The 15,971-nt window shown below is 41.7% G+C and overlaps 1 protein-coding gene across 6 annotated transcripts in view; it reads right to left on the reverse strand.

The window, feature by feature from the left end:
- LOC140731559 (uncharacterized) overlaps nt 1-15,971 on the reverse strand; it is a 281,877-nt gene that overhangs the window by 133,919 nt on the left and 131,987 nt on the right. For 4 of the 6 annotated variants that reach the window (XM_073053074.1, XM_073053072.1, XM_073053070.1 and 1 more), the window contains one exon: nt 2,160-2,299. The exons of the other annotated variants lie outside the window; for them this stretch is intronic. In XM_073053074.1, coding sequence (XP_072909175.1) covers nt 2,160-2,299 — 140 coding nt within the window. The remainder of the gene's footprint in view (nt 1-2,159; nt 2,300-15,971) is intronic. 6 annotated transcript variants of the gene reach the window in all.

Below are 15,971 nucleotides of genomic sequence, written 5' to 3' on the forward strand. Positions count from 1 at the left end.
AAAGGGCCTGTATTGTGCTGTAGGTTTTCTATGTTTCTATGATATTATTTACATCTGTATTTCCTCAGGAGATGAACATCAAGTCAATAGAAGTGATGCAAAGCAACATCAACTTCATGGGCCCTTTGCAGATTCAGAGGAGAAGGTGTTTGCTACCTTGAGGCAAATTAGAGTGGATAAATCTCTAGGGCCTGACAATGTGTTCCTTCGAACCTTGTAGGAGGCAAGTGCAGAAATTGCAGGCACCCTAGCAGAGATATTTAAATCATCCTTAGTGACAAGTGAGGTACTAGATGATTGGAGGATAGCTAATGTTGACCCGCTGTTTAAGAAAGACTCTAAAAATAAATTGGAATAAATCAGAAGATTATAGGCTGGTGAGCTTGACATCAGTGGTGGGGAAGTTATTGGAAAAGACCTGTACTCTAAGGGACTAAATAAATGAGTATTTGGATAGACATGGGCTGATTAAGGATAGTCAGCATGGCTTCATGTGTGGTAAGTTGTGTCTAACCAGTCTGCTGGAGTTTTTTGAGGAAGTTACCAGGAAAGTTAATGAGGGCAAGGCAATGGATGTTGTCTACATGGATTTTAGCAAGGCACTTGACAAAGTCCCAAATGGGAGGATGGCCAAGAAGGTTCAGTCACTTGGCATTCAAGATGAAGTAGTGAATTGGATTAGACATGGGCTTTGTAGGAGAAGCCAGAGAGATGTTTGCCCTCTGACTGGAGTCTTGTGAATAGAGGAGTGCCAAAGATTTTGATGCTGGGTCCGCTGTTGTTTATCATCTATATCAATGATCTGGATGAGAATGTGGTTAACTGGATCAGCAAATTTGCAGATGACATTGGGGGTGTAGTGGAAAGCGAGGAAGATTATCAGAGCTTGCCGTGGGATCTGGACCAACTGGAAAAATGGGCTGAAAAATGGCAGATGGAATTTAACTCAGACAAGTGTGAGTTGTTGCTCTTTTGTATGACCAACCAGGATAGGTCTTATACAGTGAACGCTAGAGCATTTAGCACTGCTGTAGAACAAGGGTATCTGGGAATACAGGTCCATAATTCATTGAAAGTGGCATCACAGTTTGGTAGAATTATTATGATAGCTTTTGGCACATTGGCCTTCATAAATTAAAATATTGAGTACAGGAGATGGGATGCTATATTGAAGTTGTATAAGATGTTGGTGAGGCCTAATTTGGAGTATTGTGTGCAGTTTAGGTTACCTATCTATAGGAAAGTTGTAAATAAGGTTGAAAGAGTACAGAAAAAAATTACAAGGATGTTGCTTGGACTGGAGAGCCTGAGATATAAGGAAAGATTAAAGAGGTTAGAACTTTATTCCTTGGAACGTCGAAGGTTGAGAGGAGATTTGATAGAGGTATACAAAATTATGAGTGCAGAGATAGAATAAATACAAGTAGGCTTTAATCCACTGAGGTTGGTTGGGACTATAGCTGGAGGTCTTGGGTTAAGGGTTGAAGGTGGAAAGTTTTAAGGTGAACATGAGGGGAAACTTCTTCACTCAGAGTGTCATGAGTGTGGAATGAGCTGCCAGTGCAAGTAGTGTATGAGAGTTTGATTTCAATGTTTAATAGAAGTTTGGATAGGTATATAGATGGTAGGGTATGGAGAGCTATGGTCCTGTTGCAAGTCAATGGAAGTAAGCAGTTCAAATGGTTTGGCATGGACCAGATTGGCCTGAAGGGCTTGTTTCTGCTGTACTTTTCTATTTCACTTGATAGAGGTATAGTACAGTAGATGATAAGTGGCATTGACTGAGTGGACAGCCAGAGATTCTTTCGCAAGGCAGAAATGGCTAACACAAGGGGGGAAATTTTCAGATGAAAGTTTGGGAGGGTGTCACAGGTAGGTGCTTTTCTTCGCAGATTAAGTGTTGGGTGTGTGGATTGTCCTGCCTGGCGTTGTGGTAGAAGCAGATACATTAGGGACACTTAAGATATTTTAGATAGGTACATGGATGATAGCAAAAAGGAGGGCTACGTGGAAGGGAAAGGTTAGATTGAGTCTAGAGTACATTAAAAGTTCGGGACAAAATTGTGGGCTGAATGGCTTGTACTGTGCTTAATGTTCTGTGTTATAATTTATTAAGATTACTATGTAGCAACCGGGCATCCAATATAATTCTTCCATACCATTTTACAAATTTGTAAATGTTCTCGTAGCAGAAGAATGAAGGCCAAGCAGAATACTGGGAGAGGATTGTAGGAAGGATGATCCATACCAATGATGTGCTGATCCCAAACATACAGCACGGTTTCCATGTTCAGGTATCCTATAAATATAGGCAAGTCTTTCAGATCCTTGAATCATGACCACTAGAAAGCTTTACTATTAAAATAATTCAATGGTGAAGAAATTAAAGATTGGATTATAGGATGAAAACAACTCTATATGTATTACTTTTAACTGGTTAAAAAAAAGTAAAATATATAGTTTATTTTAAAATTTGATTTTTGGTATCTCCCTCAACTTTCCTCCACTCACCTTAAATAACATTTTCTGGTATTGGTCATCACTGCCCTGGGAAATGTATCATAAATTTCAAAGTACATCTATTATTAAAGTCTATATACATTATCTAACTTTGAGATTCGTCTCCTAACAGGCAATCACAAAACAAAGAAATCCAAAAGAACTCATAAAAAAGACTGTCAAACTCCCAATGTGCAGAAAGGAAAAAAAAAACAAATCATGCATATAACCGCAAGCAAATTGCGTTCTGAACTGAAGACCACAAAGAGAGTCCAAGATCCACAGTTCAGCAGAGAACTGAGTAAACATTGCAGAGCAGTGAGCTGAACCGGTCTGTCCCTCAGCTCAGCCCTAATACCCAGACCTTTTCAATCTGGCCAGCACCTAAATTGATGTCCAAACATCAGGTTTAATTGCCTAAATATGCTCTGTGGCCTGGACTCTGCTACCTTGATTTGGCCTGTACCTGATGTTTCCAATTTGGCTGGCGCTTAACTATTTGTCGCAGCATTGGACTGATTTGCTTTGTTCCACTTTGGGGCCTGGATCTCACTGCTTGATTCAATCAGTACCTGCCCTTTCTGCTTTGGCCCAGCACTTAAATCAATCAAACCACGGGCCCATTGCCCATTCGGTTCCATATGAAATTGCCTCCAAGTCCAAAGGGAAGTTACAGACTATTACTTACGATGATCATTTGCCCGGAAAAGTATTTAGTTTTTTCCTAGTTTCGTTAGCCACCAGCCAGAAGTTGCTGAGATTCACCAGCATCATCTTAAACCAAAACTTTATTCTATCATTCTTATCTTGAAGCTTTTATGAATGATTTAGATTTATATCCAGTGGTTCTGATGAAGATTTTGCAAATTATATGAAAATTTGCAATACAGTTAACATTGGAATACCGCACAGATGCAGCAGGAGTGTTCCTGCACAGGTCCGACAAAGAGCTTGAAAAAGCAGCAAGTTTTTTGACGTGAGTCATTGATTAGAGTACTGTACAGATACAACAGGAGCATTCTTGCGCAGGTCTGATAATGAGCTTGAAAAAAACCAGTCTCTATAAAAGTGTGCTACCACTTAGCGGAGAGGTCATCATGAGAGAGTAGTCTTGAGTCAGAGTAGTAAGGCTTTGGCTCAACAGGGCTTCAGCGAGAACAGGCAGAAGCTAGGTAAGTTCATCCCTTATTTCATATTTAACTCTAGAGAGAACAGTGTTCTGTTCTGGCTGGCAGATGTGGGATTTCCAGAAGATTCCCAGCCTCCTCAATGGCCACATCTGCACCAGGAGCATCAATATGCAGTTCCTTAGAAACCGTGTTAGTGAACTGGAGCTGCAGCCTGATGATCTTCGGCTTGTTAGGGAAAGTGAAGCAGTGATAGATAGGAGCAACAGGAAGGTAATCATCCCAAGGCTGCAGGAGAAAGATAAATGGGTGATTATCAGGAGAGGGAAGAGAGAACATCAGATAGTGGAGAACACCTCTGTGGCTGTCCCTCTCAAAAATAAGTACTCCATTTTGAGTACTGTTTGGGGGGGGGGGGAAACCACCTACTTGGGGGAAGCAACAGTGGCCGTGCCTCTGGCACTGAGTCTGGCCTTGTGGCTCAGAAGGGTAGGGAACTGAAGAGTAATAGGGGACTCTATTGTCAGGGGGAAGAAGGTGATTCTGTGGACGTGAAAAGGAAACACAGATGGTGGTTTGCCTCCTAAGTGCCATGGTCCATGGTGTTTCTGGATGCATTCCTGAAAAGTGAGGATGAGCAGCCAGAAGTTGTGGTACATATTGGTATCAATGACATAAGAAGAAAAAGGGAGGAAGTCCTGAAAAAAGAATACAGAGAGTTAGGAAGGAAGCTGAGAAGCAGGATCTCAAAGGTATTAATCTCGGAATTGCTGCCTGTGCCACGCGACAGTAAGGATAGGATTAGAATGAGGTGGAAGATAAATGTGTGGCTGAAGAATTCGAGCAGGGGGCAGGGATTCAGATATCTGGACAATTGGGACCTCTTCTGGGGCAGGTGGGACTTGTACAAAATAGGTTACACTTGAATCCGAGGGGGACCAATATTCTTGCAGGCAGATTTACTAGAGCTGTTGGGAGTGGTTTAAACTAATATGGTAGGGGGGGGGGGGATAGAGACCCGGATGATAGTGCTGAGGATGAGCCAGCAGTTTTACAAGTAGATGATGGGTGTAACATGAATATATAGAAGGACAAACCAATGATTGGGTACAAATGCAAACACACCACAGAGGCAAAATTTAAAAGGACAAAGAACACAGGACTGAAAGTGCTGTATTTAAATGCGCATAGCACTTGGAATAAGGTGGATGAACTCATGGCGCAATTACAGATTGGTCAATATGATGTTGTGGGCATCACTGAGTCGTGGCTGAAAGAAGACCATAGTTGGGAGCTTAACATCAAAGGATATACTTTGTATTGAAAAGACAGGCTGGATATGCGGTGGTGTGGCTCTGTTGGTAAGATTTCATCTTTAGAAAGAGATGACACAGGATCAGAGAATGTTGAATCTTTGTAGTGGAGTTAAGAAATTGCAAAGATGAAAAAACTATTATGTGAATCATATATAGGCCTCCAAATAGTAGGCAAGAGTGGGTTTGAGATTGCAAAGGGAGCTGGAAAAGGCATGTAATAAGGGTAAGAACACAATTGTAATGGGGGACTTCAATATGCAAGGGAATTGAGAAAATCAGGTTGGTGTTGGACCACAAGAGAGAGAGAATGTGTTGAATGCCTACGAGATGGCTTTTTTGAGCCTATTCATGGAAAGGCCATCTTAGATTGGGTGTTGTGTATTAACTCTGATCTTATTAGAGACATTAACATAAAGAACCCTTAGGAGGCAGTGATCATAATATGATTGAATTCATACCGCAATTTGAAAGGGAGAAGCATAACTCACATGTATCAGTATCCCAATGGGTTGAAGGGAATTACAGAGACATGAAAGAAGAGCTTTCCCAGGTGGATTAGGGGAGGATACTGGCGGGGTTGACGGTAGAGCAGAGATGGTTTAAGTCTCTAGTTCACAAATGGCAGGGGTAGGCAACTGTGGTTGACAAAGGAAGTTAAGGACTGCATAAAAGCCAAGGAAAGGGCATATAATGTAGCAAAAGTGAATGGAAAGTTGAATGATTGGGAAGCTTTTAAAGTCCAACAAAAGTCAGCAGAAAAGCTCTCAGAGGGGAAAAGATGAACTATGAGGGCAGACTAGCCAATAATATAAAGCAAGATACCAAACGTTTTGTCAGCTATATAAAGAATAAAAGGGAGGTGAGAGTTGACATTGGACCACTGGAAAATGATGCTGGTGAGGTAGTAATGGGGGACAAAGAAATAGCAGATGAACTTAATGGGTGCTTTGCACCTGTCTTCACTGTGGAAGACAGAGTGCCGGAGGTCCATGAGTATCAGGAAATAGGAGTGAGTGCCATTACTATTACATAGTAAAAAGTGCTAGGCAAACTGAAAGGTCTTAAGGTGGATAAATCACCTGGGTCAGATGGACTACGTCCCAGAGTCCTCAAAGAGGTTGCTGAAGAAATAAACAGGTGCATTGGTCGTGATCTTTTAAGAATCACTTGATTCTACCATAGACCTGGACAACTGGAAGATTGCATATGTCACTCCACTCTTTAAGAAGGGAGGAAGCCAAAAGAAAGGAAATCATAAGCCTGTTAGCCTAACTTCTGTGACTGGGAAAGAGTTGGGAGTCTATTATTAAGGATGAGGTTTTGAGGTAATTGAAGACTAATGACAAAATAAGTCAAAGTCAGCATGGTTTCTGTCAAGGGAAATCTTGCCTGACAAATCTGTTAGAGTTCTTTGAGGAAGTAACAAGAAGAATGGACAAAGGAGAGGCAGTGGATGTCATTTACTTGATTTTCAGAAGGTGTTTGATAAGGTGCCACAGATGAGACTGCTTAACTAGATAAAATCCTATGGTGTTACAGGAAAGATACTGGCATGGATAGTGGAATGGCTGACAGGCAGGAGACAGTGAATGGGAATTAAAGGGGCCTTTTATTCCTCGATAAAGGTGCAGCTGCAGCTCGATGACCTTAGGCTTGTTAGGGAAAGTGAGAAGGTAAACAATAGGTGTTACAGGCAGTAGTCACACTGGGGCCACAGGAGACAGATAAATGGATGACTGTAAGGAGAGGGAAGGGAGAGCATCAGGTAGTGGAGAGCAACTCTGTGGCCATCCCCTTTAACAATAAGTACTCCATTTTGAGTACTGTTTGTGGGGGGGGTGGGTAGGAAACAGCTGACCTGGTGGAAGCAACATTGGCCGTGCCTCTGGCACTGAGTCTGTCCTGTGAATAATCAGAAGGGTAGGGAATGGAAGAGGATGGCAGCAGTAATAGGAGATTCTATAGATAGGCAGACAGGTAGTTGATTCCATGGATGCGAAAAAGAAACACAGTTGGTAGTTTGCCTATTAGGTGCCTGGATTTGTGATGTTTTTGAACGCACCCACAATATCCTTAAATGGGAGGATGTGCAGCCAGAGGCCGTGGAATATAGTGGTACCAATGACATAGGTAGAAAAAGGGAGGAAGTCGTGAAAGCAAAATACAGGGTGTTAGGAAGGAAGCTGAGAAGCAGGACCTCAAGGGTAGCAATCTTGGTATTACTGCCTGTGCCACATGACTGTGAGTATAGGAATAGAATGAGGTGGCAGATAAATGCATGACTGAAGGATTGGAGCAGTCAGATTCCTGGATCATTCGGACCTCTTCTAGGGCAGATGTGACCTGAACAAAAAGCATGGGTTGCACTTGAATCCGAGGGAGACCAATATCCTGGCGGGGAGGTTTGCTAATGCTGTCGGGGAGGGTTTAAATTAGATTTGCATGGGGGTGGGAACTGAAGTGAAGAGGCAGAGGATGGGATGGTTGGCACACAAATAGAAACAGCTTGTAGAATGTTTGTAAGAAAGGATAGGCAGATGATACAACAAAGATGTATTCAGCCAGCTGGTTTGAGGTGTGTCTATTTTAATGCAAGAAGTATCATAAACAAGGCAGATGGACTTACAGCATGGATTAATACATGGAACTATGACGTTCTGGCCATTACATAGACTTGGATGTCTCAGTAGCAGGAATGGCTACTGAGTGTGCCAGATCTCTCAGTGGGAGAGCATTTTGGAGATAGTGATCACAATTCTATCTCCTTTACCGTGGCACTGGAGGGGGATAGGAACAGACAATTTGGGAAAATTTTAATTGGGGTAGGGGGAAATGTGATAATATAAGGCAGGAACTTGGAAACATAAATTGGGAGCACATGTTCTCAGGGAAATGCATGGCAGAAATGTGGCAAATATTTAGGGAACATTTGCATGTCAGTCTGCATAGGTATGTTCCATTGAGGCACGGAAAGGATGGTAGGGTAAAAGAACCATGTAGAAAATCTAGCTAAGGAGATTAGTATGTAAAAGCATATGAAAGGTTCAAGAAACTAGGTACTGATAGAGCTCTACAAAATTACAGTGTTGCCAGGAAGGAGTTTAAGATTGAAATTAGGAGAGCTAGAAGGGGTCATGAGAGGCCTTGGTGAGCAGGATTAAGGAAAAACCCAAAGACGTTCTGTGAGTATGTGAAGAATAAGAGGATGAGCCATGTGAGAATAGGACCAGTCAGGTGTGACCGTGGAAATGTGTGCATGGAGTCTGATGAGGTAGCGGGAGTACTTAATGAATACTTTGCTTTAGTATTCACCAGGGAAAAGGACCTTGGTAATTATGGAGATGAGTTACAGTGGACTGAAATACTTGCGTATATAGACATTAAGAAAGAGGATGTGCTGGAGCTTTTGAAAAGCATGAAGTTAGATAAATCACTGGGACTGGATGAGATATACCCCAGGCTACTGTGGGAAGTGAGGGAGGAGATTGTTGAGCTTCTGGTGATGACCTTTGCATCATCAATAGGGACAGGGGAAGTACTGGAGTATTGGAGGGTTGCAAATGTTGTTCCCTTGTTCAGGAAAGGGAGTAGGGATAACCCAGGAAATTATAGATCAGTGAGTCTTACTTCAGTGGTGGGCAAGTTGTTGGAGAAGATCCTGAGAGGCAGAATTTATGAGCATTTGGATAGTCAGCTTGGCTTTGTGAAGGTCAGATTGTTCCTTAGGAACCTGATTGAATTTTTTGAGGATGTAACAAAACACTTTGATGATGGTATAGCAGTGGATGTAGTGTATGTGAATTTCAGTAAGGCATTTGATAAGGTTCCCCATAAAAGGCTCATTCAGAAAGTAATGAGGCATGGGATCCAAGGAGACCTTGCTTTGTGGATCCAGAATTGGTTTGCCCACAGAAGGCAAAGAGTGGTTGTAGACTGGTCATATTCTGTATGGTGTGCCTTGGATCTGTTCTGGGACCCCACCTCTTAGTGATTTTTAGAAATGAAGAAGTAGAAGGGTGGGTTAGTAAGTTTGTTGATAACACAAAAGTTGGGGGTGTTGTGGATTGTCTGTATGGGTGTCAAGAATTTACAGCAGAACATCAATAGGATGCAGAACTGGGCTGAGAAGTGGCAGATGGAGTTCAACCCAGATAAATGTGAAGTGGTTCATTTTGGAAGGTCAAATTTGAAGGCAGAATATAAGATTAATGGTAAGACTCTTAGCAGGATGGAGGATCAGAGAGATCTTGTGGTCCATATCCATAGGATATTCAAAGCTGCTGCACAGGTTGACAGTGTTGTTAAGAAGGCATATGGTATGTTTGCCTTCATCAGCTGTGGGATGGAGTTCAAGAGCCATGAGGTAATGTTACAGTTTATATTAGATCTTGGTTAGACCCCATTCAGAGTACTGTGTTCAGTTCTGGTCACCTCACTACAGGAAGGATGTGGATACTATAGAAAAAGTTCAGAGGAGATTTGCAAGGATATTGCCTGGATTGGAGAGATGCCTTATGAAAACAGGTTGAGTGAACTTGGCCTTTTCTCCTTGGAGTGATGGAGGATGAGAGGTGACTTGATAGAGGTGTACAAGACGATGAGAGGCATTGATTGTCTGGATGGCCAGAGGCCTTTCCCCAGGACTGAAATGGCTAACATGAGGGGGCATAGTTTTAAGGTGCTTGGAAGTAAGTAGAGAGGGGATGTCAGGGCTAAGTTTTTCACACAGAGACTGGTGGGTCCGTGGAATGTACTGCTGGCGATGGTGGTGGAAGCAGATACAATAGGGTCTTCTAAGAGACTTTTAGATAGGTACATGGAGCTTAGAAAAGAAAAATAGAGGGCTATGCGGTAGGGAAATTCTACGCAGTTTCTAGAGTTACGTGGTCAGCACAACATTGTGGGCTGAAGTGCCTGTAATGTGTTATGGATGTCAATGTTCTATGTTTTTTTCTGGTTGGCGCCAGTGAGTAGTGATGTTCCTCAGAGGTCCATATTAGTACCGCTAGTTTTCACATTGTTTGTCAATGATTTAGATAATGGAATCGATGGCTTTGTGGCAAAGTTTGCGAATGATACGAAGGTAGGAAGATGGGTAGGTAGAGCTGAGGAAGCAATGTGATTGCAGAAGGACTCAGACAATTTGGAAGAATGGACAAAAAAGTGGCAGATGGAATACAGTGTTGGGAAATGTATGATATTGTATTTTGGTAAAAAGAATAATAGTGCAGACTATTATCTAAATGGGGAGGAGGTTCAAACATTGGAGGTGCAGGTACAGTAATTCATAATAAATAGTATGTACAGTAAGATATACAACAGAACAGTCAATATAGCTTGGAAATACAATTGTGTCAGTGTGAATTAATCAGTCTGATGGCCTGCTGGAAGAAGGTATCCCAGAGACCGTTGGTCCTGGCTTTAATGCTGCAGTACCATTTTTCAGATGTAGCAGCAGGAATAGTTTGTGGTTGGGGTGACTCGGGTACCCAATGATCCTTCGGGCCCTTTTTACGCATCTGTCACCGTAAATGTCCTGAATAGTGAGAAGTTCACATCCACAGATGCACTGGACTGTCCGCACCACGCTCTGCTGAGTTCTGCGATTGAGGGAGGTACAGTTCCCATATCCGGCAGTGATACAGCCAGTCAGGATACTCTCAAATGTGCTCCTGTAGAAAGTCCGTAGGATTTGGGGACTCATGTTGAACTTCAATCGTCTGAGGTGAAAGAAGCGCTATTATGCTTTTTTCACCACACAGCCGGTATGTACAGACCATATGAGGTCCTCGGTGATGTGTATACCGAGGAACTTAAAGCTGTTCACCCCCTCATCCCCAGGTCCATTGATGTCAATAGGGGTGAGCCTATCTTCATTCCTCCTGTAGTCTACAACATTTTTGCGACATTGAGGGAGAGGTTGTTATTATTTGAGATACGACCAATCAATGTAGTATCATTTGCAAACTGAATTAGCAGATTGGAGCTGTGGTTGGCAACACAGGCATGGGTGTACAGAGAGTAAAGGAGGGGGCACAGCTGTGGGTGCTTCTGTGTTGAGGGTTAGAAGGGCAGAGGTGAGGGAGCCCATTCTTACCACCTGCTGGCAATCTGACAGCAAGTACAGGTTCCAGCTGTACAAGGCAGGGTGAAGGCCGAGGTCTCCGAGCTTTTTGTCAAGCGTTGAGGAAAATGTGGTGTTGAATACTGAACTATACTCCAAGCACAGCATTCTTACATAACCATCTTCTCCAGGTGTGTAAAGGACAGTGGGTAGAGCAGTGGTTATTACGTCATCTGTGGAATTGCATTATTGCTGAATGTTGAAAGGACTAGATGTGGATAGGATGTTTCCTTTGGTGGGGGTATCCAGAACTAAAGGGCCCAGCCTCAAAATTGAGGGGCGACCTTTGAGAACAGAGGTAAGGAGGAATGTTTTTAGCCAGAGAGTTGTAAATCTGTGGAATGCTCTGCCACAGACTGGGGTGGGGCCAAGCCCATGCATATATTTAAGGCAGAATTTGATTGTTTCCTGATCAGTCAGGGCATCAAAGAATATGGTGAGAAGGCAGGTGTATGGGGTTGAGTGGCCATGATGAATTAGCGGAGCAGACTCGATGAGCTGAATGGCCTAATTCTGCTCCTATGTTTTATGGTGTTATGGTCTTAATAAAAGGAAGCCTGTGCGTGGGAGTACAGTGGGTTCCGGTTAATTGGGACACATCATGACCAGTACATTTTGGCCCAATTGTGGCTGCCTCAATTAGCTGAAGCTTCATGGAAATAGTTAAAAGGGTATAAAAATGACAAACTGTCATTTAAGTGATTAAGAAATCATGTACTTAAATGAAAACAATTAGAACTCTACAAACACTACTACAGAACTATAAAAATGTGTATTAGTTTCTTACAGTTATGGATGTAGGAATTCATCCAGCGTACATTGCTGTGTTCTTTTGATTGACTATAAGTGAACAAAATCAGCGCAGACACCTAGTGCAGATAATGGACTTCTTTCATATAATGCTTTTGACAATTGCATCCTCCAAATCTTCATTTTGATTGTAACAATCAAGATGGTTGATGATGCCTTCAAATTCTTTAACTTGTTGAAATAGTGAATTGTTTCATTATCACTCCCAGCCATTTCTAGAATCTCCAAGCTTGAATGCTTGAAACTGCAGTGAGCAAAACGGTTCTGAATTGTCTTACTGCTTATTTCTCACCAACTATCAGTAACAAATATCACTGCTTTTTGAACACACACAAAACCAATACTGTTTAAAAACTTTGTTCTAAGCAGAGCGTAATGTCTACTGCCACACAATAGCACGCAACTGACGCTAGTTAGAAACTGCTCAGCAACAGCTGACTGTCCCAATTAAGTGGCATGGTGTCCCAAGTAAATGAAGGGAATCCCAGCTATTTTCTCAATTACTCTTTGTTCTTGATGGGTTGTCCTAAATAAGTGCCTGCCCTGATTAATTGGTGGCTCAATTAACCAGAATCCACTGTTGATGGTTTTCTTTGATTGAAAGCCTGTGATTAATGGTGAGCCTCAGGGATCTGTATTGTTGTTATAAGATTTAGTTGATAAGGTGGTAACTTGAATCAGCAAACTTCCGACTGACACCAAGAATGGGTCTATTAAAGCTATCAGCTGGAAAAATGGGCTGAAAATTACATATTATATTTAATGCAGACAAGTGTGAGGTGTTGCATTTTGGGAGGACAAACTAGGGTAAGACTTATACAGTAAAAGATAGGTCACTGAGGTGTGTAGTAGAACAAAGGAATCTGGGAATACAGATGCACAATTCTTTGAAAGCGGCATTATATGTAGATGGGTTCCTAGAGAGAGCTTTTGGCATGCTGGGATGTTGCGTTGAAGTTGTACAAGATGTTGGTGAGGTCAAACTTAGATTATTGTCTGCAATTCTGGCCACCTACCTACAAGATATCAACAAACTTGGAAAGAGTGCAGAGAAAATGTACATGGATTTGCCATGACTTTATATGCTGAGTTACATGGATAGTTTGAACAGGTTAAGAGTTTATTCCCAGGAGCATATGAAAATGAAGGGAAATCTGATAGAGGGATAAAAAAAATAATGAAGGTATAGATAGGGTAAATACACACAGGTTTTCCCCCTCATGTTGAGAGAGACTTGAACAAGAGGTCATATGTTTAGGGTGAAAGGTGAAATATTTAAGGGGAATCTGAGAGGAAATGTTTTCACTCAGAAGGTAGTGCAAGCTGCCAGAAGAAGTGGTAGAGGTGGGTTCAATTGCAAGATTTAAAAGAAGTTTGGATAGGTACATGGATGAGAGAGGTATGGAGGGCTATGGTCCAGGTGCAGGTAGGTGGGTCTAGGCAGAAAACCAGGCTATCAGGGACTAGATTAGCCAATGGGCTGTAGTGCTCTATGGCTATGTTTCATTATATCTTCACAAGTGGTCAGGTGCCTCAAAATGTGTTCTTGAGGCAGAAATCCTCAAAACATTTAAAATTAGATGGATGATTATAAGTAACAAAGTTAGAAACTGAGAGTAGGTTGAGAGGATCAACAAAATAGCTCTTCATTTCTGCAGTATGGCAGCAATCATACAAATGACCGTTTTTGCCATAAATTTTGGACTAATTCATTACTAATCATTCTCTTCTGCTTTTCCTCTATTCTTCCCAAGGTATGGTGCCTAGATCTGGAAGCAGTGAAAAAGCTGGGGTCTGAATTAAGAACAGAAAGTGCTAGAAATACTCAACATATTACATTGAGTAACACAATAAAAATTTCAGGTCAATCACTGGTCATCAAAACAAGCCTACTGAGTTTAGTGCAACTTTAATAGAGCCATACAGCATGAAAAAGGGTCCTTTGGCCAAACAGTCTATTCTGACCAAGGTGCCTGTGCTCGGCACTCGTCGTCTGAATTCGTCCAATTGTCTACTGAAAGTTATTATACCTGGCTCAGCCACTTCCTGATAGCTCATTCCATATATGTATGTACAGTGTCAATAAAAAGTATTCACCCCCTTGAAAGTTTTTATTCTTTTACGTTTTACAACATTGAATCACAGTGGATTTAATTTGACTTTCTGACACTGATCAACAGAAAAAGACTCTTTTGTGTCAAAGTGAAAACAGATCTCGACAAAATGATCTAAATTAATTATAAATATAAAACACAAAAAAATTGATTGCATAAGTATTCACCCCCACCTTTAATATGACATATCAAATCATCATTGGTGCAGCCAATTGGTTTTAGAAGTCACATAATTAGTTAAATGGAAATCTGTTTTTGAAGACTTGTGTGCAGTCAAAGTATTTCGATTGATTGTAGTAAAAATACACCTGTATCTGGAAGATCCAACTGCTGGTGAGTCAGTGTCCTGGCAAAAACTACTGCATGAAGACAAAAGAACATTCCAAGCAACTCTGCGAAAAGGTTATTGAAAAGCTCAAATCAAAGGAGGAATACAAGAAAATTTCCAAGTCACCAAACAAATAGCCCTTGGAGTACAGTTAAGCCAATCATCAAGAAATGGAAAGAATATGGCATAGCTGTAAAGCTGCCTAGAGCAGGCTGTCCTCAAAAACTGAGTGGCTGTACAAGAAGGGGACTAGTGAGAGAGACCACCAAGAGACCTATGACAACACTGGAGGAGTTACGAACTTCAGTGGCCGAGATGGGAGAGACTGCACATACAACACCTGTTGCCTGGGTGCTTCACCAGTTGCAGCAGTTATGGGAGAGTGGCAAAGAGTTGAAAAGAAACTCACATGAAAAGTCAGCTAGAGTTTGTCAGAAGGCATGTGGGAGACTCTGAAATCAGTTGGAAGGAGGTTTTGTGGTCTGATTAAACCAGAATTGAGCTTTTTGGCCATCAGATTAAGCCAAACACCACACTCCATCCCTACCATGAAACATGGTGGTGGCTGCATCATGCTGTGGGGATGTTTCACTGCAGCAGGCCCTGGAAGGCTTGTGAAGGTAGAGAATAAAATGAATGCAACAAAATACAGGGAAATCCTGGAGGAAAAGCTAATGCTGTCTGCAAGAGAACTGCGACTTGGGAGAAGATTTGTTTTCCAGCAAGATAATGAACCCAAGCATAAACCCAAAGCTACACGGGAATAGCTTAAAAACAACAAAGTTAATGTCCTGGAGTGGTCACATCAGAATCTAGACCTCAATCCAATTGAGAATTTGTGGCTGGACTTGAAAAGGGCTGTTTGGTCACGATCCCCATGCAACCTGACAGAGTCTGAGCAGTTTTGTAATGTGCAAAGCTGATACAGACTTTTCTATACAGACTCAAAGCTATCATTGCTGCCAAAGGTGCATCTACTAAATACTGACTTGAAGGGGGTGAATATTTATGCAATCAATTCTTTTGTGTTTTATATTTGTAATTAATTTAGATCACTTTGTAGAGATCTGTTTTCACTTTTGACACAAAAGCATCTTTTTCTGTTGATCAGTGTCAAAAAAGCCAAATTAAATCCACTGTTGTAAAACAATAAAACATGAAAGCTTTGAAGGGGAGTGAATACATTTTAAAGGCACGGTTTCCTTTCAAGTTCCTACTAAATCTCTCCACTCTCACTATGCCCTCTAGTTGTGAGTTTTCCAACCTTAGGAAAAAGACCAGAGTATTCACTTTATTTATGTCCTTCATAATTTTATACACTTCTATATGATCACCTCAGTTAATGTTTTAAGACTTCAAATCTCCACCTATAAAGACCATAAGAACATAAGATACAGGAGTAGAAAAGGCCATTTGGCCCACCTAGCCTGCTCCACCATTCCATCATGGCTGATCCAATTCTCCTCTCAATCCCTTGCCTTCTCCCTGTATTCCTTCATGCCCTGACCAATCAAGAATCTATCAACCTCTGCCTTAAAAGTATGTGAAGACTGGCCTCCACACTGCCTGTGGCAAAGAATTGCATTCATTCACCACTCTCTGGCTGAAGAAATTCTTCCACAGCTCCATTCTAAAAGGACACCCCTCTATTCT

The sequence above is a fragment of the Hemitrygon akajei genome, chromosome 8 (genome assembly GCF_048418815.1).
Source record: "Hemitrygon akajei chromosome 8, sHemAka1.3, whole genome shotgun sequence".
NCBI classification, from domain to species: domain Eukaryota; kingdom Metazoa; phylum Chordata; class Chondrichthyes; order Myliobatiformes; family Dasyatidae; genus Hemitrygon; species Hemitrygon akajei.